The sequence below is a fragment of the Hyperolius riggenbachi genome, chromosome 12 (assembly GCF_040937935.1).
Source record: "Hyperolius riggenbachi isolate aHypRig1 chromosome 12, aHypRig1.pri, whole genome shotgun sequence".
In the NCBI taxonomy this organism is placed as follows: domain Eukaryota; kingdom Metazoa; phylum Chordata; class Amphibia; order Anura; family Hyperoliidae; genus Hyperolius; species Hyperolius riggenbachi.
The window spans coordinates 221,306,383-221,327,901 of record NC_090657.1 but is presented as its reverse complement, the minus strand read 5'-3'; the positions used below and the strand labels follow the sequence as shown (position 1 = coordinate 221,327,901).

At 50.3% G+C, this 21,519-nt stretch overlaps 1 protein-coding gene across 2 annotated transcripts in view; it reads left to right on the top strand.

Annotated features, from left to right (window-relative positions):
* The window catches only part of LOC137542265 (uncharacterized), a 421,807-nt gene that overhangs the window by 146,450 nt on the left and 253,838 nt on the right, over positions 1–21,519 (top strand). For both annotated transcript variants that reach the window (XM_068264050.1, XM_068264049.1), the window contains exon 4: positions 19,382–19,465. In XM_068264050.1, the coding sequence (XP_068120151.1) occupies positions 19,382–19,465 (84 nt within the window). The remainder of the gene's footprint in view (positions 1–19,381; positions 19,466–21,519) is intronic.

The window sequence follows — 21,519 nt, the reverse complement described above, 5'->3', positions numbered from 1 at the left end:
CCCAGATATCCGATCCGGGTCAGATATCCAAGTTTAAAATTTTCCGATCCGAATCGGATATCCGAACTCAGTATCCGGCCGGATTCGGATATCCTGATAGAAGACCGGAAGTGACCTGAAAATGGCTTAAAATGCTTCCAAAAGTGTCTTTAAATGGCAAAAACCCCTTTCGGAGGTCTCTCTCTCTCTCTCTCTCTCTCTCTTTCTCTCATTAAAAAATTAAAAAAAAATATCCGAAGTGCTATTCAAAGTTCGGATAGTGGAAAAAGTTCGGATTATCTGGGTAGTTCAGATATCCAAAATCTTGCTGAGAACCACTGATTGTGGAGAGTCAGGCACAGGCTGTCATGGAAATGATGGCGGAGCAGCAAGCCACCATTATCAGCCAGACCTCCAGCGCCAGCGAGACCAGTGCCACCACAAGCACTCTGGTCCGCAGCAGCAGCCGCCCTCCACCACCGCTTGAGGTCACGTCGACCGCAGGGACCAGCCTGCCCTCACTGAGCTCGCTCTTTACACCGAGCACTTTGAGGGATGTTGTTGCTGAGTTTGAGGAGGAGATGATGGGGACATGCAAGGAGGAGGAGGAGTTTGAGGTGGAGGAGTTTGTTGTCAGTGCACAACAACCTGAATTTCATGAGGAGGAGGAGGGGCCTGATGCCGGGGATGTTGGGGCAGAGGAGTTGGTTAGGGGCTCAGAGGAGATGTTTGGGGATGATGATGATGATGATGAGGTGCTGGACCGTCCCTATTTGCCACCTCCACAGTTGGGTGAAGGCAGCTCGTCAGCAGAGGAGGAGGCGTCTCCGGCACAAAGGCACGGCAGGAGCATGGCGGCCAGCACAGGCGGTGGAAGGCAGGAGCCACAGCCTGCTGCTTCATCTGCTACCACCACCCGCACCAAACCTCCTCCAAGCAAAGGGGAAAAAAACAGCCCTCCAAAGGCAAAAAACCTCCTCAGCCCTCAAGCAAGAAGGGCAAGTTCAAATCCCCAGTGTGGCGGTACTTCACTGTGTGCGATGACGATGAGACCCGTGCCATTTGCCACAGTTGTGGTGCCAGCCTGAGCAGAGGTCGTGATCTGCACAAGTTGGGTACCTTGTGCCTGCAGACCCACTTGGAAACCAGGCATTTTCACAACTACCAGGAGTTTCTGAGGCTGAGGGACAGTGGCGCAGGCAGTGTCACAGGCAAGATGGCCACTGCACAGCCTTCAGCAGCAGCAGCATCCCACCCTCCTGTTCATCCACCATCATAAGCAGGAGCGCAGAAAGGCACTGCTCTCCCCCCGGGCAGCCAGTCCTCAGTGGTAGTGGTGCTCAAATACCCCTTTTAAAAATTCGAATTTGGTCGAATTCGAATAGTAAATTATTCGAGGTCAGTCGAATATTCGAGTCGAATATTTTTTACTATTCGATTCGACCTCGGACTTCGAGCTCACTATTCGAGTCGGTATTCGAGCTCACTATTCGAGCTGACTATTCGAATTGGCCCAAAATAGCTTCCAACACTTGTTTTGAGGGTGAATGATGCAAGAAACATCTTTTTTTCCAAGTAACAACAGCAAGTGATTATGTGGGGATGTTCCTTTAAAAAAAAATGTGGAAAGAGAAGTTGTGTCCTTAATTTGGTTCAGTAGTGTAGTGTTACTGTATATACTTGTTCTTCTTCTTCTTTATCTTTCTTAATCTTCTTCTAGATCTTCTTCTTCTTCTTCTTCTTCTTCTTCATCATCTTCTTCTTCTTCTTCATCTTCATCTTCTTCATCTTCTTCTTCATCTTCTTCTTCTTCTTCTTCATCTTCTTCTTCTTCTTCATCTTCTTCATCTTCTTCATCTTCATCTTCTTCATCTTCATCTTCTTCATCTTCATCTTCTTCTTCATCTTCTTCATCTTCTTCATCTTCTTCATCTTCTTCTTCTTCTTCTTCATCTTCTTCTTCTTCTTCTTCATCTTCTTCATCTTCTTCTTCTTCTTCTTCATCTTCTTCATCATCTTCTTCTTCTTCTTCATCTTCATCTTCTTCATCTTCTTCTTCATCTTCTTCATCTTCTTCTTCATCTTCTTCTTCTTCATCTTCTTCTTCTTCATCTTCTTCTTCTTCTTCTTCATCTTCTTCATCATCTTCTTCTTCTTCTTCATCTTCATCTTCTTCATCTTCTTCTTCATCTTCTTCTTCTTCATCTTCTTCTTCTTCTTCATCTTCATCTTCTTCATCTTCATCTTCTTCTTCTTCATCTTCTTCTTCATCTTCTTCTTCATCTTCTCCTTCTCCTTCTTTTTCAATATCGTCTTCTTCTTCTTCTTCACGTATTTCTCTTTTCAAATTTTTTTTTAAAGAAATGCAGCTATTTTTGAGCGTAACAAATAGCTGGTGGGCGCACGCATGTTGGAAGCGCCATTGTATGTGCTCCCTGGCAGTGGAAACACAAAGACAGCAGGAGGTAAATTCAGCAGCAGGAGGAGGAGGATGAGTGTGTGGCAGCAGGCAGTCAATGAGGCAGGCAGCTCGCCGTGACATAATAGCCCTGGTACCTAGCGGTGATACCAGGGCTGTAAATAAACACAACAGGAGGTCCCAGACAGCGGTCGTGCAGCCCACATTGTGTCCAATACACAACTGGGACAACACAGTTTTCAACCCGGGCACCTCAGAAAAATTAAACCTTTTTTTTTTTTTATTGGTTTTTTTTGGTTTTGGTTTTACAACCAATATAGCTATTGTTTTGACGTAATAGCTGGTGGCAGAGTGGCAGCAGAAGGTAATTCTGTGTACCCTGGCAGTGGGAAACACAGACAGACAGCAGCAGCAGGAGGAATGGAGGAGCAGTGTGAGCAGCTATTGTTGTGACGTAATAGCTGGTGGCAGAGTGGCAGCAGACGGTAATTCTGTGTACCCTGGCAGTGGGAAACACAGACAGACAGCAGCAGCAGGAGGAATGGAGGAGCAGTGTGAGTGTGGCAGCAGGTAGGCAGCGTGACATAATAGCCCTGGTACCTAGCGGTGATACCAGGGCTGTAAATAAACACAACAGGAGGTCCCAGACAGCGGTCGTGCAGCCCACATTGTGTCCAATACACAACTGGGACAACACAGTTTTCAACCCGGGCACCTCAGAAAAATTAAACCTTTTTTTTTTTTTATTGGTTTTTTTTGGTTTTGGTTTTACAACCAATATAGCTATTGTTTTGACGTAATAGCTGGTGGCAGAGTGGCAGCAGAAGGTAATTCTGTGTACCCTGGCAGTGGGAAACACAGACAGACAGCAGAAGGGCAGTACACAGCAGCAGCCCACTGTAGGTGTGAAATGTGTGGCTGCAGGCGACGTAATAGTCAAAGTGAACCAGGCTGGCTTAGTGAGCAGGAGCCAGGAGGTGGTAAAGGGTGGTAAGGCACATTAACGATGGTACTAAGTTCCGGCAGCCAGTTCATGTCCCCCTCTCGCCGACAACAGGGGCCAGGAACTCGCCTTCCACCCACGCCTGGTTCATCTTGAGAAACGTCAGTCTGTCCACAGACTTGTGAGACAGACGTGAGCGTTTCTCGGTGACCACGCCACCAGCTGCACTGAAGCAGCGCTCGGACAGCACGCTGGAAGGGGGGCAGGACAGCACTTCCAGGGCGTACTGCGCCAGCTCGCTCCAGATCTCCATGCGCTTGACCCAATACTCCATGGGATCAACAGGGGCATCGCTGTCAAGCCCGCTGTAGGACCCCATGTAGTCAGCCACCATGCGGGTCAGGCGCTGGCTGTGACCGGAGGAGGATGCTGCTGCATGCATCTCCTCTCTAGTCACTGCTGCCGGAGCCTCTACAGTCCTGTAGAGCTCGTGGCTGAGAGACAGCAGGTCTGTGGGGCGCTTGCTGCTGCTGGATGCAGGCACCTGCTGCTGCCTCTGTGCTGGCTGCTGGACAGTGGGGGTGGAAGGCTGGGGGAAGGCTTCCTCCAAGCGCTCAACAAGGGCCTGCTGCAAGCTCCTTATTTGTTGCGCTGGGTCTCCTCCTGCAGGCGGCAGGAACTGGCTCAACTTCCCCTTGAGGCGTGGGTCCAACATCATGCTGATCCAGATGTCCTCCCTCTGCTTCATCTGGATCACCCTGGGGTCCCTGCGCAGGCACGTCAGCATGTGCGCTGCCATTGGGAAGAGGCGGGCCACGTCTGCTGGCACATCGACGTCAGTGCTGTCCTCCTCATCCTCCTCCTCTGCTGCCTCATCCTCTCTCCACCCCCGCACCAACTCAGCTGCACTGCGCTGATCCCCCTCATCAGCAGCCAGGTCAGGGACCTCCACCAAGTCCTCCTCCTCCTCCCCCTCAGAGGTGGACTGTGCAGCTGCTTGCCGCTCCTGCTGGTCCAAGGCTGCCGCTCCCTGTGCCAGCAAAGCATCGAGTGCCCTGTTCAGCAGAGAAACCAGGGGCACCCACTCGCAGACCATAGCATGGTCCCTGCTCACCATGTTTGTGGCCTGCAGGAAGGGAGCCAGCACTAAGCACACCTGCTGCATGTGCCTCCAGTCATCATCGGGGACGATGGACGGGATGTTGCTGGTCTTGTCCCTTCTCTGAGCTGCGGAAACAGTGGCCAGGGCAAGGTAGTGGTTGACAGCGTGCTTCTGTTCAACCAGACGCTCCAACATCGCCAGGGTGGAGTTCCAGCGAGTCGGAACGTCAATGATCAGCCGATGGCGTGGCAGATCCAGCTCCTTTTGCACGTCTTCCAGGCTCGCACAGGCTGCAGCCGAGCGCCGGAAGTGACGCACAACGTTCCTTGCCGTTTCCAGCAGCTCGTCCATCCCCTGGTAGGTGCGCAGGAACTTCTGCACCACCAGGTTCAGCACGTGGGCAAGACAGGGGATGTGGGTCAGGTTTCCCCTGTCTATGGCAGCAACCAGATTGGCCCCATTGTCGGACACCACCTCTCCGACTCTGAGGCCTCTGGGGGTCAGCCAAATCCGCTCCTGCTCCTGGAGTTTGGCCAACACGTGGGCTGCCGTCAGCTTGGTCTTGCCAAGGCTGACCAAGTGCAGCAGCGCTTGGCAGTGGCGGGCCTTCACACTGCTGCTGAGGCGGGGGGTTTGGCCAGGTGTGGCGGAGGATGGCAGAGGATCGGAGGAACCCGCTGCAGTTCCCCTGACCCTGCGGGGTGGCACCACCCACTGTGTTGCTGCTGCTGCTGTGCCCGCTGCTGCTCTCCCATCCTCACCCCCTTCCACCAAGCTGACCCAGTGGACAGTGAAGGACAGGTAGCGGCCTGTCCCGAAGCGGCTGCTCCAGGAGTCCATGGTGACGTGGACCCTTTCACCAACCGCGTGCTCCAGCCCTCGCTCCACATTGGCCATCACAAAGCGGTGCAGTGCAGGAATGGCCTTGCGGGCGAAGAAGTGTCTGCTGGGGAGCTGCCAGTCTGGGGCTGCACAAGCAAGCAGCGCCCGCATGTCGCTCCCCTCCTGCACGAGCGTGTACGGCAGGAGTTGGGAGCACATGGCCCGTGCCAGCAAGCCGTTCAGCTGCCGCACGCGACGGCTGCTGGGAGGCAGAGCCCTAACCACCCCCTGGAAGGACTCGCTCAAAAGGCTCTGGCGTGCCTTTTTGCTGGCACGGGAATCAGCAGACGGAGCAGAGGAGGCCACTGAGGACTGGCTGCCAGAACAGGCCTCAGTGTCGGCGGCAGGAGTTGCAGAGGGGGGAGGAGCAGGGCGTTTCCGCACTCCTGCTGGTGCTGCTGGAGGAGCAGGAGGGCGGGTGGCTGCTGTTGCTGCTGCTGCTGCTGAAGGCTGTGCAGTGATGGGATTGGTGCCACTGCCAGCACCAGATGCCTTCAGCCTCTGGAACTCCTCATGCTGGTGGAAGTGTTTCGCAGAAAGGTGGTTGATCAGCGAGCTGGTGCTGAACTTCAAGGGGTCTGCACCTCTGCTCAACTTCCGCTGACAGTGGTTGCAAGTGGCGTACTTGCTGTACACTGTGGGCATGGTGAAAAACCGCCAGATTGGTGACAAAAACATCCCCCTACGGCATGGAAGCGCTGCTGCCTGTTTCCCTGTGGTGGTTGGGGGGGGGGGGGGGGTCTTGGGTGCGGCTGGTGGTGGTACTGGCTGATGCTGCTGCTGCTGCTGCTGAGCCTGAGACACCAGCAGGCTGTGGGACGCTGCCAATGCTTGCAATGATGCGCCTCCTTGCAAGGCCCACAACCGCATCCTCCTCCTCCTCCTCAGAGCTGCTGAGGACGACATCCTCTGGATGTGTTGGCACCCAGTCTCTGTCTGTCACCGGGTCATCATCATCATGCCCCTCCTGAAACATGTCCTGCTCTGATGATGACCCCCCAAACTCCTCTGCTGATGCATGGATGGGACGCTTGACTGTCGCCACAGTCTTGCTGTCCAATCCCTCCTCCCCCAAAGTGCCCATCAGCATCTCCTCCTCCAAATCGCCAACAACAGCATTCAATTGACTCATCATGCCTGGGGTCAAAAGAGTGCTGAGTGACAGGTCGGCGACTGACGGTGAACTGGCCTCCTCCCCAGGCCCTGCTGGGCGGCTGCTGCGAACAGGGGTGGTGGTGGTGAGGGTGGAGGCCTCGGATGCAGAGCTGATGGCGGGCTGCTCATCCTCCGTCATGAGTTGCACCACAGTGTCTGCATCCTTTTCCTCAATGGGACGTTTCCGACCCGGCTGGAGGAAAATGGGAGCAGGTGCTACACGCTGCTGCTGCTGTGTCTCTGCAGCGTGAGTTGCAGATGCTCCTCCTGGGCGGCGCCCAAGGCGTCCACGGCCAGTGGCTATGGGAGGAATGTTAGCCACTGACGCTGCTGCTGCTGCTGCGGAACTGTGCATGGTGGCGCGCCCGCGGCCGCGGCTTGCCACAATGCTGCTCCCTCTCTTCCTGATTCCCTTGCTGCCCTTCCCCTTGCCCAAACCGCGCTGGCTGCCACTTCCAGACATCTTCAATGTTTTGGGCGTATAGACAAAAGTTTTGTAAAAGGGCGGGTGAAAAGTGGGGTACTTTAATGGAGTGGGTTGGTTGGTGAGGTGACTGAGTGAGTGTCCCCTAGTACAGTAAGTAAGTATTAACAGTCAGGAAGTACAACTAGCAGTTACAATAATCAGTAGTAGTAATCACAAGTAAATTTAGTGTGTGTACACTCAGACAGTGAGTGCACGCACGCAGGAGCTAGTAGCCTATGGACACAGTGACTGAGTGTCCTAGACTCCTAGTACGGTAAGAGTAAGTAAGTAGTAACAGTAAGTAGAACTAACTAATAACAATAATCAATCAGCGATCAGAAGGAAATGGAGTGTGGGTGGTGTGTGTGTACACTCAGACAGTGAGTGCACGCACGCAGGAGCTAGTAGCCTATGGACACAGTGACTGAGTGTCCTAGACTCCTAGTACAGTAAGAGTAAGTAAGTAGTAACAGTAAGTAGAACTAACTAATAACAATAATCAATCAGCGATCAGAAGGAAATGGAGTGTGGGTGGTGTGTGTACACTCAGACAGTGAGTGCACGCACGCAGGAGCTAGTAGCCTATGGACACAGTGACTGGGTGTCCTAGACTCCTAGTACAGTAAGAGTAAGTAAGTAGTAACAGTAAGTAGTAGAACTAACTAATAACAATAATCAATCAGCGATCAGAAGGAAATGGAGTGTGGGTGGTGTGTGTACACTCAGACAGTGAGTGCACGCACGCAGGAGCTAGTAGCCTATGGACACAGTGACTGAGTGTCCTAGACTCCTAGTACAGTAAGTAGTAACAGTAAGTAGTAGAACTAACTAATAACAATAATCAATCAGCGATCAGAAGGAAATGGAGTGTGGGTGGTGTGTGTACACTCAGACAGTGAGTGCACGCACGCAGGAGCTAGTAGCCTATGGACACAGTGACTGAGTGTCCTAGACTCCTAGTACAGTAAGTAGTAACAGTAAGTAGTAGAACTAACTAATAACAATAATCAATCAGCGATCAGAAGGAAATGGAGTGTGGGTGGTGTGTGTACACTCAGACAGTGAGTGCACGCACGCAGGAGCTAGTAGCCTATGGACACAGTGACTGAGTGTCCTAGACTCCTAGTACAGTAAGAGTAAGTAAGTAGTAACAGTAAGTAGAACTAACTAATAACAATAATCAATCAGCGATCAGAAGGAAATGGAGTGTGGGTGGTGTGTGTACACTCAGACAGTGAGTGCACGCACGCAGGAGCTAGTAGCCTATGGACACAGTGACTGGGTGTCCTAGACTCCTAGTACAGTAAGAGTAAGTAAGTAGTAACAGTAAGTAGTAGAACTAACTAATAACAATAATCAATCAGCGATCAGAAGGAAATGGAGTGTGGGTGGTGTGTGTACACTCAGACAGTGAGTGCACGCACGCAGGAGCTAGTAGCCTATGGACACAGTGACTGAGTGTCCTAGACTCCTAGTACAGTAAGTAGTAACAGTAAGTAGTAGAACTAACTAATAACAATAATCAATCAGCGATCAGAAGGAAATGGAGTGTGGGTGGTGTGTGTACACTCAGACAGTGAGTGCACGCACGCAGGAGCTAGTAGCCTATGGACACAGTGACTGAGTGTCCTAGACTCCTAGTACAGTAAGAGTAAGTAAGTAGTAACAGTAAGTAGAACTAACTAATAACAATAATCAATCAGCGATCAGAAGGAAATGGAGTGTGGGTGGTGTGTGTACACTCAGACAGTGAGTGCACGCACGCAGGAGCTAGTAGCCTATGGACACAGTGACTGGGTGTCCTAGACTCCTAGTACAGTAAGAGTAAGTAAGTAGTAACAGTAAGTAGTAGAACTAACTAATAACAATAATCAATCAGCGATCAGAAGGAAATGGAGTGTGGGTGGTGTGTGTACACTCAGACAGTGAGTGCACGCACGCAGGAGCTAGTAGCCTATGGACACAGTGACTGAGTGTCCTAGACTCCTAGTACAGTAAGTAGTAACAGTAAGTAGTAGAACTAACTAATAACAATAATCAATCAGCGATCAGAAGGAAATGGAGTGTGGGTGGTGTGTGTACACTCAGACAGTGAGTGCACGCACGCAGGAGCTAGTAGCCTATGGACACAGTGACTGAGTGTCCTAGACTCCTAGTACAGTAAGAGTAAGTAAGTAGTAACAGTAAGTAGAACTAACTAATAACAATAATCAATCAGCGATCAGAAGGAAATGGAGTGTGGGTGGTGTGTGTACACTCAGACAGTGAGTGCACGCACGCAGGAGCTAGTAGCCTATGGACACAGTGACTGGGTGTCCTAGACTCCTAGTACAGTAAGAGTAAGTAAGTAGTAACAGTAAGTAGTAGAACTAACTAATAACAATAATCAATCAGCGATCAGAAGGAAATGGAGTGTGGGTGGTGTGTGTACACTCAGACAGTGAGTGCACGCACGCAGGAGCTAGTAGCCTATGGACACAGTGACTGAGTGTCCTAGACTCCTAGTACAGTAAGTAGTAACAGTAAGTAGTAGAACTAACTAATAACAATAATCAATCAGCGATCAGAAGGAAATGGAGTGTGGGTGGTGTGTGTACACTCAGACAGTGAGTGCACGCACGCAGGAGCTAGTAGCCTATGGACACAGTGACTGAGTGTCCTAGACTCCTAGTACAGTAAGAGTAAGTAAGTAGTAACAGTAAGTAGAACTAACTAATAACAATAATCAATCAGCGATCAGAAGGAAATGGAGTGTGGGTGTGTGTACACTCAGACAGTGAGTGCACGCACGCAGGAGCTAGTAGCCTATGAACACAGTGACTGAGTGTCCTAGACTCCTAGTACAGTAAGAGTAAGTAGTAACAGTAAGTAGAACTAACTAATTACAATAATCAATCAGCGATCAGAAGGAAATAGAGTGTGTGTTGTGTGTGTACACTCAGACAGTGAGTGCGCACACGCAGGAGCTAGTAGCCTATATGAACAGTGACAGTGAGTGTCCCTACGGGTACAGTAAGAGTAAGTAGTAAGTAAGTACAACTAACAATAATCAATCAGTAATCAGAAGGAAATAGAGTGTGTGTACACACAGACAGTGAGTGAGTGCACACACGCAGGAGCTAGCTAGTAGCCTATAAACAGTGACAGTCAGTGAGTGTCCTACTCCTAGTACAGTATAACTACAATACTATTAGTAAAGGACAGCAGAAATACTGGTATAGATGATGAGAGAAATAAACAGAGGACAGCTGCCCACAGAGGCAAGGCCCCCCTGAGGCCTAAACCTGTAAGCTTGCAGCAGCTGCCTGTCTCTAATGTAACACACAAGCTACTAACTAAAATACAATGTCTATCTAAATAACAACAATACAGGTGTATATGGCAGGTGTAGGTGAGCAAAAACGCTAGGTAAATGAACACAATAGAGCACTTGCTAAGCCAAAGCACAAAGGAGCAGATCTCTCTCTGTACAAGTCTCAGGCAAGCATGGAAAACCCGAACATGGCGGCCGCTATTTATAGGGTAGGGGCTGGCCAGGGTCCCCCTCTGTGATTGGCTGCCGTCAGAGGGCCTGGGAGCCCTCTGATTGGCTCTAAGCACATCAATCTGGGCTATGACGCTATTCGAGCTCGGTACCGAGCTCGAATAGCGCCGGTTTGCTCGAATAGCTCGAATAGTGAATGGGCTATTCGAGTGTTCTCGAATAGCCCATTCGAATAGCTACAGCTATTCGGAGCTCGAATACCGAGCTCGAATAGCTGAAAAAGAGCTCGAATATTCGAGCTACTCGAATATTCGAGCTCTGCTGAGCACCACTACTCAGTGGCCTCATCTGCAATATCCAGAGTTGCCTCCTCTTCTTCCCGTGCAGGCAAATGCCGCCAGTCCCTGCTCAGCGAGTTATTCCCCGGTGTGGCCAAGTTGCTGGCTCCCACCAACAGGAGCATCCGGGTGCTGAACGGGTTGCTTGCCCGGGCCATGTGCTCCCAGCTCCTCCCATACTCCTTTGTGCAGGAGGGGAGTGACATGAGAGCGCTCCTGCAGTTTGGGACCCTGGAGGGGCAAGTTCCCAGCCGCCACTACTCCCGCACGGCGATCCCAGCACTGCATAGGTTTGCTATGGCGAACATGTGCCACTCACTTGATCACGCCGTGAGTGAGCGGATCCACGTCACCATGGATTTCTGGAGCAGCCGTTTCGGGACAGACTGCTACCTGTCCTTCACGGCTCACTGGGTAAGCATGGTGGAAAGCGCCTGTGAGGAAGCAGAAGCAGGTCCATCCTCGGGCGCATCAGCACCAGTCGCCCACTATGTGGTGCCACCACGTGGGGTCAGGGGAGAAGCAGCAGCTCCCGCCGTCAAGTGACCCCGCCTCAGCAGCAGCGTGAAGGCCCAACACTGCCTGGAGCTGCTTGAGATGGTCAGCCTTGGAAAGACAAAAATGATGGTAGCCAACGTCCTTCTCAAACTCGGGGAGCAGGAGAAGACGTGAAGAAAACGTGGCTGACCCCCAGAGGCCTCAAAGTCAGGTTGGTGGTGTCCAACAATACGGCCAACCTGCTGGCTGCCATCACCAGGGGACACTTGACCCACATCCACAAATAAATCACGAGGTGGCACACCACTGGCTGCAAAGATGCGTGTATTATGAAACAGAAGCACTACATGTTACGGAAAATCCTTCATCAGGTGCATAACGTCTTGAACCTGGTGGAGCAGAAGTTCCTGCGCACCTAACGAGGATGGACAATGTTTTGGAAGCGGCTCAGAAAATTGTTCGCAGTTTCCGCCGCTCAGCTGGTGCCGCAGCAAAACTGGCTGACCTGCAGCAGCAAGAGGGCCTGCCACGACACCGGCTTGTCATGAATGTGACAACTCGCTGGAATTCCACCCTGGCAATATTGGAGCGGCTGGTTGAGCAGAGGAGGGCTGTCCACCGCTACATAGTTGAGACCACTGTCGCCGGCACCACCAAACTCCATCTCATCTCCAACGCACAGTGGGGGCAGATGCAGCAGGTCTGCTTGGTGTTGGCTTCCTTCCTGCAGGTAACCAACTTGGTGAGCGAGGAACGGGCATCCCTCTGCCAGTCGGTGCCATTCGTTTGTCTGCTGGACAGGGCCCTGTGTGATCTGATGGATGTGAGAGAGGAGGCCCTGATCCAGCTGGAACAGCAGCCGCCTGCGCCGTCCACTTCTGTGGAGGATTTTGATTTGTTGGAGGAGGAGGATTTGGAGGTCCTGGACGTTGCTGTTAAGGGGGAACAGCAGAGCCCAGCTGCAGTGGTGCGAGGGTGGAGAGAGGAGGAAGAGGCTCAGGGGCCAGAGGAGGACAGCGTTGCGGGTGCTGACCTTGATGTCTCTGCTGGACAGTCCACCCTGTTACCCATGGCCTGCCAGGACCCCAGGGTTAAGGAGATGCAAGCTTGGGAGGATGCCTGCATCAGCATGATCCTAGACCCACGGCTGAAGGGGTCGGCTTGACATCGACACTCCGGTGGACCCCTTGGAGTACTGGGTCGAGCGCTTGGAGATCTGGAGTGAGCTGGCGCAGTACGCCCTGGATGTCCTTGCTTGCCCCCAGCGTGCTGTCCGAGAGGTGCTTCAGTGCGGCCGGTGGCGTGGTCACGGAGAAGCGCTCTCGTCTGTCCACAGAGACCATGGACAGACTTACATTTTTGAAGATCAACCAGGCCTGGATTGAAGGCACAGTCCAGGCCCCTGTTGTCAGCGAGAGGAGGACATGAGGTGCCTAGGAATTATTTTTTGACAACATCAACCTTCAGTCCCCTGCTAATTTGGCCTGGTTTTTCTTTAGGTGCTGTGGTACCACCTTCTGCTGCTGCATTAAACCTCCTGCTGTCTGTTTTCCCACCACCACCAGGTCCACTCCGTTATGTGCGCTGCTGCCACTAGCTATTTTACACACCCTCAAAATAGCTACTAGTACTGTTCTTGTGTAAAAAAAATAAAAAATGTTTGAGGCGTCTGGGATGCAAACTGTGCTGTCCGAGTTGTGGGGAGAACCCAACTGCGGCTGAACAACCCCTTCCTGGAGCCTCACGGTTGTTTATTTTTGTTTGTGCTGTGGTATCGCCGCTAGGTGCCATGGCCTGTTACAGTGCCTGCTGCCACACGTTACTCCCCTCCTCCTCCTCTTCCTGCTGCACCTACTTTAACCTCCTGCTGTCTGTGCTCCCACCGCCAGGGTCCACAGAGTTATGCGTCACTAGCTATTATGCCACTGCAATAGCTACATGTTGTTGTAAAAAAAAAATTCTGAGGTCTCTGGGTTGAAAACTGTGCTGTCCCAGTTGTGGACACAATTTGGGCTTCACGACTGCTGTACGGAACCTCCTGCTGTTTTATCGGTGTTATCTTTACAGCCATGGTACCAACGCTAGGTGCCATGGCCTGATACATTACCTGCTGCCACACGTCACACTTCCTCCTCCTCCTGCTGCTGCATTTAACCTCCTGCAGTCTGTGTTCCCACCGCCAGGGTCCACAGAATAAGGTGCTGCTGCCATGTGCTACTAGCTATTACGCCACTACAATAGCTACATTTTGTTGTAAAAAAAAAACAAAAAACAATTCTGAGGTGTCTGGGTTGAAAACTGTGCTGTCCCAGTTGTGTATTGGACACAATGTGGGCTTCACGACTGCTGTCCGGAACCTCCTGCTGTTTTATTGGTGTTATATTTACAGCCGTGGTACCAACGCTAGGTACCATGGCCTGATACATTACCTGCTGCCACACGTCACTCCTCCTCCTCCTTCTTCTCCTGCTGCTGCATTTAACCTCCTGCTGTCTGTGTTCCCACTGCCAGGATCCACAGAATAAACTGCTGTTGGCTGCTGCCATGCACCACTAAAAAAAAAATGAAGTTGGGTACAAGAGGAAGAATAAGAACAAAAACATGAAGAAGAAGATGGTGAAGAAGAAGAACCAGGTGAAGAAGAAGAACCAGGTGAAGAAGAAGAACCAGGTGAAGAAGAAGAAGAAGAACCAGGTGAAGAAGAAGAAGAACCAGGTGAAGAAGAAGAAGAACCAGGTGAAGAAGAAGAAGATCCAGGTGGTGAAGAAGAAGATGGTGAGGATGATGGTGAGAAAGAAGATGGTTTAAAAGAAAAAGAAGACGGTGAAGTAAAAGATGGAGAGAAGAAGGTGAAGACGGTGAAGATGGTGAAGAAGAATAAACAAATAAATACAGAAAAAAAATGTTTTCCATCCAAATTTTTTTTTTTTTTTTATCACGTCCACTATACACATACATTTAATTGAGGTTTTTCTTTAAAACAAACATGATGCTTTAAAGGAGTTGTCAGGCAATTTTAAATAAAATAAACGCTACTTACCGGGGGTTTCCTCCAGCCCCAAGCTCCCAGGACCTCCCTCGCTGCATCTCTGCAAGCAGCCGTTTGCCGGAGCTCCGACCCGGTCCCCGGCGATGACGACAGAGCGACCTGGAGGTCGCTCTGTACTGCGCCTGCGCGATCGGCGTTGTCAATCACCGCCACGTGGGCCGGAGCGGACTGATACCCAAACTGTACCGTGATGTTGAAAGGCAAGTGGTGTCATCTCTGGCACACAGCGTTGGATCAAGGGACCATCTGACCATGTGGTCTGCAAAGCACGGTCAGGCCTGCCGAAGACAAAGTCAGTCCCCACACACAGCATCTCTGCCTGGACGCCGTGTGACTGCCTGCCCCAAGACTAAGTCGCTCCCCACACAGCATCTCTGCCTGCAGGCCGCTTGACTGCCTTCTCCGCCACAACCAACAGGGTCCAGGACTCCAGGCGGATTCCTGAATTTTTAAGGCCACTGCTAGCAGTGGCCGCTATAATAATTTTTCTGGTGCGTATACATGCCTGCCTAATTTTTCTGCCTGCACTGCAGCTGCAACAACAAAACAAAAGGCATGTACATGTGCCAATTCCCCTTCGTGATCATTACCTTGCCGCGGTGAAGGGGCTTGCGTATCACAATGAAGCAATGACTGCCAGCTATATGAGTGTCTCAGGAGGGGGGGCACATCCAAGATAATAAGGTTGTTGCTTCATTGGGGACAGACCAAATTTGATCAGCTGGACAGTCACTGTTCTGTCATTTAGCTACCTCAGCCCGGCGACCATATGGGCTTGAAAACCGCCACGGCCTGCTCTCTGGCCATGGTGCGCACCAGTCCAGCACGGCCGTCACTACACAAACAGCTGTTTGCGATGCGTTACACAGTGAGTTTGGTGTGTCAGTGTGAATCAGTACTCTAATTACACTCCCTGATTGATGTATATGTTACGGCCAGAACCCGAAGTGTGGCCACTTCTAGTTCTGGCCAGCCACTTCGGGTTCTGGCCGGCCAATGTGCAAAGTGGCCGCAGCGCAGCGGCCAATGTTAGAAATGGAAAGTTTACATTTATTTTACAGCCGTCTCGCTGCGGCCAAATGTATTAAAAGTTGCTTAATTTAATTAAATATAGCCGGCGGCGATGTGATAGATGAAGCCGCCGGCTTTCGCACTGCCTCCTCCTCCTCTCCTCCTCCCCCCCGCCTCTCTCCTCTCCCCTGCCTCCTATACGACATACGGAGCAGCCGGGCGGGGACACGCGTGTCCCCGAGAGTCGTTCGTCGCGGCAGGGGAATCCTGCCGTTCCTGCAGAGCGGGCGCTGGCAGAAGCAATGTCTGCAGCCTCCCCGCTCTGCTTCCCCTGCCGCGACGAACGACTCTCCCGGCGGCTCCGTATTGTATGGAAGGCGGGGACAAGGAGAGAGGTGGGGGGGGGGGGAGAGAATCGGGGGGGGGGGGAGGCAGTGCGAAAGCCGGCGGCTTCATCTATCACATCGCCGCCGGCTATATTTAATTAAATTTAAGCAACTTTTAATACATTTGGCCGCAGCGAGACGGCCGTAAAATAAGTGTAGCTTTGCATTTCTAACATTGGCCGCTGCGCTGCGGCCACTTCGCAAATTGGCCGGCCAGAACCCGAAGTGGCCGGCCAGAACTAGAAGTGGCCACACTTCGGGTTCTGGCCGTAACATATACACATGCAAGATATTTTAAAGCACTTTAGGCCTGCAATTTAGCATTCAATGTGATTTTGGCCCTTAAAACGCTGCTTTGCGTCAAATCCAGATTTTTTCCCCGGACTTTTGGCATCTATCCCACTCCGCCATGCCCCCCTCCAGGTGTTAGACCCCTTGAAGCATCTTTTCCATCACTTTTGGGGCCAGCATAAATGTTTCTAGTTTTCCAAGTTCGCCTCCCCATTCTAGTCTATTGCGGTTCGTGAAAGTTGGCGCGAACCGAACTTTCACAGGAGGTTCGCAAACCTAAAATCGGAGGTTCCGGCCATCTCTAGAGGTGGGTGGTGCCGGTCCCGGACAAGGTGGCGGCCGCGGTGGCATTGACAAGGTACTGGTTGACAGCCTGCCTCTGTTCAATCAGATGCTCATACATGGCCAGTGTTGAATTCCAGCGTGTTGGAACATCTATGATCAGGCGGTGCCGTGGCAGGTTCAGCTTGTCCTGCTCACTTTCCAGTGACACTGAGGCACCACCCGAGTGGCGGAAATGACCCACGGTTTTCCTTGCCGCTTTCAAAAGAGTGTCCATCCCCTGGTAGGTGCGCAGAAATTTCTGCACCACCAGGTTCAGGACGTGGGCCAGACAGGGGATGTGGGTGAGGTTTACCCTGTCGATGGCAGCAACCAGGTTGGCCCCATTGTCAGAGATAGAGATGGCCTGAACAGTTCGCCGGCGAACGGTTCCAGGCAAACTTCCGGAGGGTTCGCGATTGCGGAGAACCGGAAACTTTACCGGAAGGTGCACCATTAGGGTCAACTTTGACCCTCTACATCACAGTCAGAAGGCACATTGTAGCCAATCAGGCTACGCTCCCTCCTGGAGCCACTCCCCTCCTTATAAAAGGCAGGCATTGCCGGCCATTTTACTCACTCGTGTGCCTGCAGTAAATATAGAAGGGGCAGCTGTTACAGACTCTCTGATAGGGAGAGATTAGTTAGGCTCTTGTAGGCTTCTTAGCTTGCTCCTTGCTGATTCTTTGGTCCATTGGCACCAATTGTAAGAATCTATACGTTGGTTGCTATTGGCAACAACACTACACCTTCATTTGGCACCATGTCACAGGAAGTGTGATAACTTGACTCTCATCACAGCATACAGCATAGGAGATAGGACTTTGTAGACATCGTCAAAGTTCAAGAGTTTATTTGTAAAACAAATATACAGATATGTTCAATAGCAATATCTAACCTCGGCAAAGCAAACCGTCTGTAGAATCTTATGCGTTCCTTGCATCACTTGATCTATCCCTAATAGATAGATCAGGCCTCTCTTAGTTACATCTATGCTAGGCATATATACAGCATACAGATCATGTAGAATGAAAGTAGGAAAAGGAGTGAATAAAGTCCTCAGTCAGAAGTAGTCCCTCGGGAGCCCACGTTGACTCTTATACTGACTTCTAAAGAGTTAAATGTGACATCATCTGAGCAGGGACAGATCAATAACTCATCGCCTGCTATTGGCTGATAAGAACCCGTGACATCATGATAAGCACAGTCTTTACTGCGCATGCCCTGGAAAATTCCATGTTCCAGTGACCTGTCCCTTAATCTGAGAAGAACAGTTGTTTATCTTTAGGAAATATAAAAACACCAATGTTTACAGAAAAAGACTGCCTCTATGTCTGCACATCAGAGGACAGATAAAATCCTCTGGCCTTGTATAAGCAGAAACACACTGTTCTGCAGTGATTTTAGAAATCCTCCTTAAAGGGAGGCTCTGCAAATCAAGTCTTTTAACTAAACTCAGTTAAAGTAACTGAGGCCTACAAATTCAAGCATATAATACTTAAATTCTAACAGGGAGTATTCTGAAAGTGACTGCCAAATTGGGGTCCATAGGGCGAGCACAGCAATGTTACCAGCACTTTCATCGTGGAGGTAGTGCACGTTGCACATTTAGCACAATTCAGGTTACCTAGGTAATGTGGGTCACACTAGTTGTGTAACTCGTGCTACTTCAAAATTGGAATTACCGGTAAAATTGCTGTGTGCACCCTGCATAACGGAATTTTTACCATCATTTGCTGAATACACCCCCATTAAGTGCGTATACAAGCCCTTGGTCTAGGCAAGAAAAATAAACCTCTTTCTATGCCTTGGCAGATTTTTCTAGCATGTGGATGAGGCTTTAGGCTTTAGTGCTCTATGCACAGTCTCCTCTCCCAGCAGGGGGCTGGTGACAGATTGCTGGCAGTCCCATTTCTATGGGCGTGCAAATAATGCAATTTCCTGGGGCACCAGATTGATCGGCAGGAGGGGGAGCAGGCATAGTAGTTACAACTCACCTTCTGCCGCCGATCCCCCGCAGCCTCTATCTCCTTCCTCTTCCAGGCATTGATCGCATTGGTAACAGTGCCCCCTGTGATGACATGACCGCATATCATCACAGGGGGCACTATTACCAATGTGACAGATGCCGGGAGAGAAAGGAGATCGAGGCTGCGGGGGATAGGCGGTGAAAGGTGAGTTATAACTATGCTATACCCGCTCCCCCGCCGCTGCCCCCCCTCCTGCACTTACCTATCTAATCTATACTCGGGGGCACCTACCTATCTAACCTATACTCAGGGCAGCTACCTATCTAACCTATACTCGCGGCACCTACCTATCTACCCTATACTGCGGGCAGCTACCTATCTAACCTATACTGCAGGCACCTACCTATCTAACCTAAATGTAGGCACCTACCTATCTAACCTACACTGGGGGAACCTACCTATCTAACCTATACTGGGGGCAACTATATTGGCTATCTAACCAATACTTGGGGGCACCTACCTTTCTAACCTATACTGCGGGCACCTACCTATCTAACCTTTACCCGGGGCATCTACCTATCTAACCTATATTGCAGGCACCTACCTACCTAACCTATACTGCGGGCACCTACCTATCTAACCTATACTGGTGGCAACTATACTGGCTATCTATCTAACCAATACTCGGGGAACCTACCTATCTAACCTTTACTGAAGGCACCTACCTAGCTAACCTATACTAGTGACACCTACCTATCTAGCCTATACTGGTGACACCTACCTATCTAACCTATACTGGGGCAACTATACTGATTACATATATTGAAGGCACCTACCTACCAAACCTATACTGGTGGCAATTATTTGGGCTACCCTATACATGTAGCTAACCTATACTGGGGACAACTATGCCTGACTACCCTGGCTAACCTATACTACAGGCACCTATACCTGGTTCCACGGAGTGGGGGGCGATTTTTACACCCTTGCAATGGGTGCAATTTAGCCTAGAAACTGCCCTGATTGCTGGTAACATAACAATAAGTATAAGTGACTAATTTGATTTAATAATTTCTTCCTTTATCAGGATTCAGGAATAGTTATCAGTACCATCATGAGCACAAACGAAACACAGCCGGAGACACCAATCTGCGGCCAAGCAGACAACAATGTAAGACAATTTCTCTATGAAATTATACAAAATCAGTGTGGATAAATACAGTATACATATAAAATAAAGTTGCCTTTGAGTATGAAAAAACCCTGTGAGTCTTCACCCTTTTACACTGGAAAATGTAAAGTCAAAAACTCCTCCATATCTACTGAACTATCTACTGAACTAATGCCGTGTTCCCAACTAGTATAGCGACAGCAGTGTGTACTCCTGCAAGTAATTTTAGTATTGCCATTTCATCCATAAGTCAAGCCAGGTCCCTCAACAAATATTGCAGTACTGAAAAAACAACACATATAAAGGACTCTGCAAGCCTTCTCTCAGTCTGTGAGAGAAATACAGCTCAATACTTATGGCATGCTTTCTCTAAAATTAATGTCACTCCAATTCATATATCAGATACAGTCCCAGCTGTAATATTGCACTCACATTTTATTGCTGGCTGCCACTTACACAAAGGATACAATTTAAATTCCTTATCCTCGCCTACAAAGCTCTTTACAACCTATCTAAATCAACAATATTCTCCTGTCTTCTTCTCTGGTCACCTCTTCTCACTACCGCTTACAAGACTTCTACCGATCCCCTCCTCTTCTCTGGAACACTCTCCCTCAACACATCCGCCACTCACTCACACTTAATGTTTTTAGACGAAATCTAAAAAAGCGTATGAGTAATAACTCCCTGGCATCTCAATCACACATACACCCTCCTATACACTGCGATAAACGCAGTAGTCACGTTGCCAAAAGAAAGTGCTTGTGGAAAAAGAAGAAGCCATCATGACTCAAATAGATTTAGGAAAAATACAAAACGGCCTTTAATTGATAACCAAAACACCAACAACAATAATAAAACCAATTAAAATGGTTAAATCTGCTCCTAAAAGGCTACACTAACCCTCAGTCATAACCCACGCTACACCACTCATGCAGGTACCTCAACATACAGGCCGGCCTCTTAAGAGCAAGGGGGGGCGGGAGACGCTGGGGTGCAGTGAAGGCGGTTGATTTTCTCATGAATAGGCATCAGTAATCAGGGTAGAAGCTGAACTCGCGTGGCCCCCGTTTGGAAATCAAGTCGCACATTGCCTTATTGCAATTGATGTGGCTGGTCCCCACACCAAGTGGCTTCCAACATTGCTGGCTCACAGGATGAATTAGTCCTTAACCTATTGAGGACCGCAGTGTTAAACCCCCCTAAAGACCAGGCCTTTTTTCTGCTAATTGTCCACTGCAGCTTTAAGGCCAAGCTGCAGGGCCGCACAACACAGCACACAAGTGATTCCGTCCCCTTTTCTCCCCACCAACAGAGCTCTCTGTTGGTGGGGTCTAACCGCCCCCCCCCCCCCCCCCCCCCGTTTAATTTTATTTTAATACATTTTTAAATGTATTTTTTTACTATATAGCTTTTTTTTTTTCTAAACCCCTCCCTCCCGCGAGCCAGCCAATCCTGGTGATCGGCTGTCATAGGCTTCTGCCTATGAGAGCAGATCGCACTCTTCTTCCCCAGGAGGACAGCCGTGTCACACTCTTGTCCCCAGTACAGTGCTGATGCTGATTGCAGCGCTGTACAGTGTGTAAAGACAGCGGTTTCACCGTCTAATAGTCTCCTGAGCGGCTATTGCAGCTCGGAGACTGAAGGTGGGGCGGAGCTCCGCCCCCCGAGCAGGAGATGTGCGCACAGCCTGTGTGCGATCTCCTGCAAACTTCAGCCCCAGGACTTGTTGCCAATTGGTGTTAGGCGGTCCTGGGGCTGCCGCCGCGGCCACGCCCATTGGCGTTGGGCGGTCACTAACTAGTTAAAGGCCATATCCACACTTAAAGCTGTCTGGAATGTTTAACAGCAGGGGTCAGGGTGTTCATTGAGACTGGAGATGCTGCTCAGATGGGGCCAACCTGGTTGCCACCATCGACAGGGTAAACCTCACCCACATCCCCTGTCTGGCCCACGTCCTGAACCTGGTGGTGCAGAAATTTCTGCGCACCTACCAGGGGATGGACACTCTTTTGAAAGCGGCAAGGAAAACCGTGGGTCATTTCTGCTGCTCA